The 861-nt window shown below is 68.5% G+C and overlaps 1 protein-coding gene across 1 annotated transcript in view; it reads right to left on the bottom strand.

Annotated features, from left to right (window-relative positions):
* The window catches only part of COL6A3 (collagen, type VI, alpha 3), an 83985-nt gene that overhangs the window by 48495 nt on the left and 34629 nt on the right, over positions 1–861 (bottom strand). Inside the window, exon 7 of the mRNA XM_012725152.1 lies at positions 138–752. Within this exon, the coding sequence (XP_012580606.1) occupies positions 138–752 (615 nt within the window). The remainder of the gene's footprint in view (positions 1–137; positions 753–861) is intronic.

Below are 861 nucleotides of genomic sequence, written 5' to 3'. Positions count from 1 at the left end.
AGCTCTGGCCTGCGCCCCAGGTCTTGGGTGCACAAATAAAAACAAACCTTAAACAATAAACGTAAAGAATGCCCACGCGTTCTTTCAACCGAGAAAGCAGACGCGGCCCTGTGCTCTCGCCGTGCGCATGCGCCTACCTGGCCTGGAGGTGGGAGGACCGACCACTCGCGGGGGAGCCGGCGTGACCCTGGAGGGCCCGAACGAGTTCATGACCTGGTCTTCCACGTTGGGGAGCTCCCTGAACTCCCGCACCGCGACTACCAGGCCGGGGTCGCCGGTGATGGTCTGTGCCTCGGCGCGGTCCATGCCGCGGGCGCCCACGCCCACGCTCACGATGCCCGAGGACCGCATCACCTGCGCGGCCCTGGACACGTCGTCCTGCGACTTCCCGCCCAGGAAGAGGACCAGGTGCTGGGGCACCCCGTCTTCGATGCGGCTCCCGGCGGACTTGACGAAGAGGTTGCGCGCCACGAACTCCAGCGCCTTGCCAGTGTTGAGCGGGGAGCCCCCCTGGAAGCGCAGGCGGCGGACGGCGTCCAGCACGGCGGCCTGGGACTTGTGGGTCTTGAGGAGGAACTCGGGGAAGACCTCGCTGCTGAACTGCACGAGGCCCACGCGCACCTTGCTGGGCCCCACGCTGAGCTTGCGCACGATCTTGGCCACGAAGTCCCGGATGTGCGCCAGGCCGTCGGGCCGGACGCCGTCCGAGCTGTCCACCAGGAACACGATGTCCGCGGCGTCGCTCTCCACGGCTGCAGGGACAGGCCGGGGCTCCGGGTCTCAACCTGGGACCCCACGGCGTGCGTGCCCCCCCTGGGCTTGGGGAGCCCCTGAAACCCCCGCCGGGAGCACTCGGCCCAC

The sequence above is a fragment of the Condylura cristata genome, unplaced genomic scaffold (genome assembly GCF_000260355.1).
Source record: "Condylura cristata isolate star-nosed mole 26May11 unplaced genomic scaffold, ConCri1.0 scaffold00002, whole genome shotgun sequence".
NCBI classification, from domain to species: Eukaryota; Metazoa; Chordata; class Mammalia; order Eulipotyphla; family Talpidae; genus Condylura; species Condylura cristata.
The sequence above is the reverse complement of the archived record's forward strand: the minus strand, read 5'-3'. Positions and strand labels throughout refer to the sequence as shown.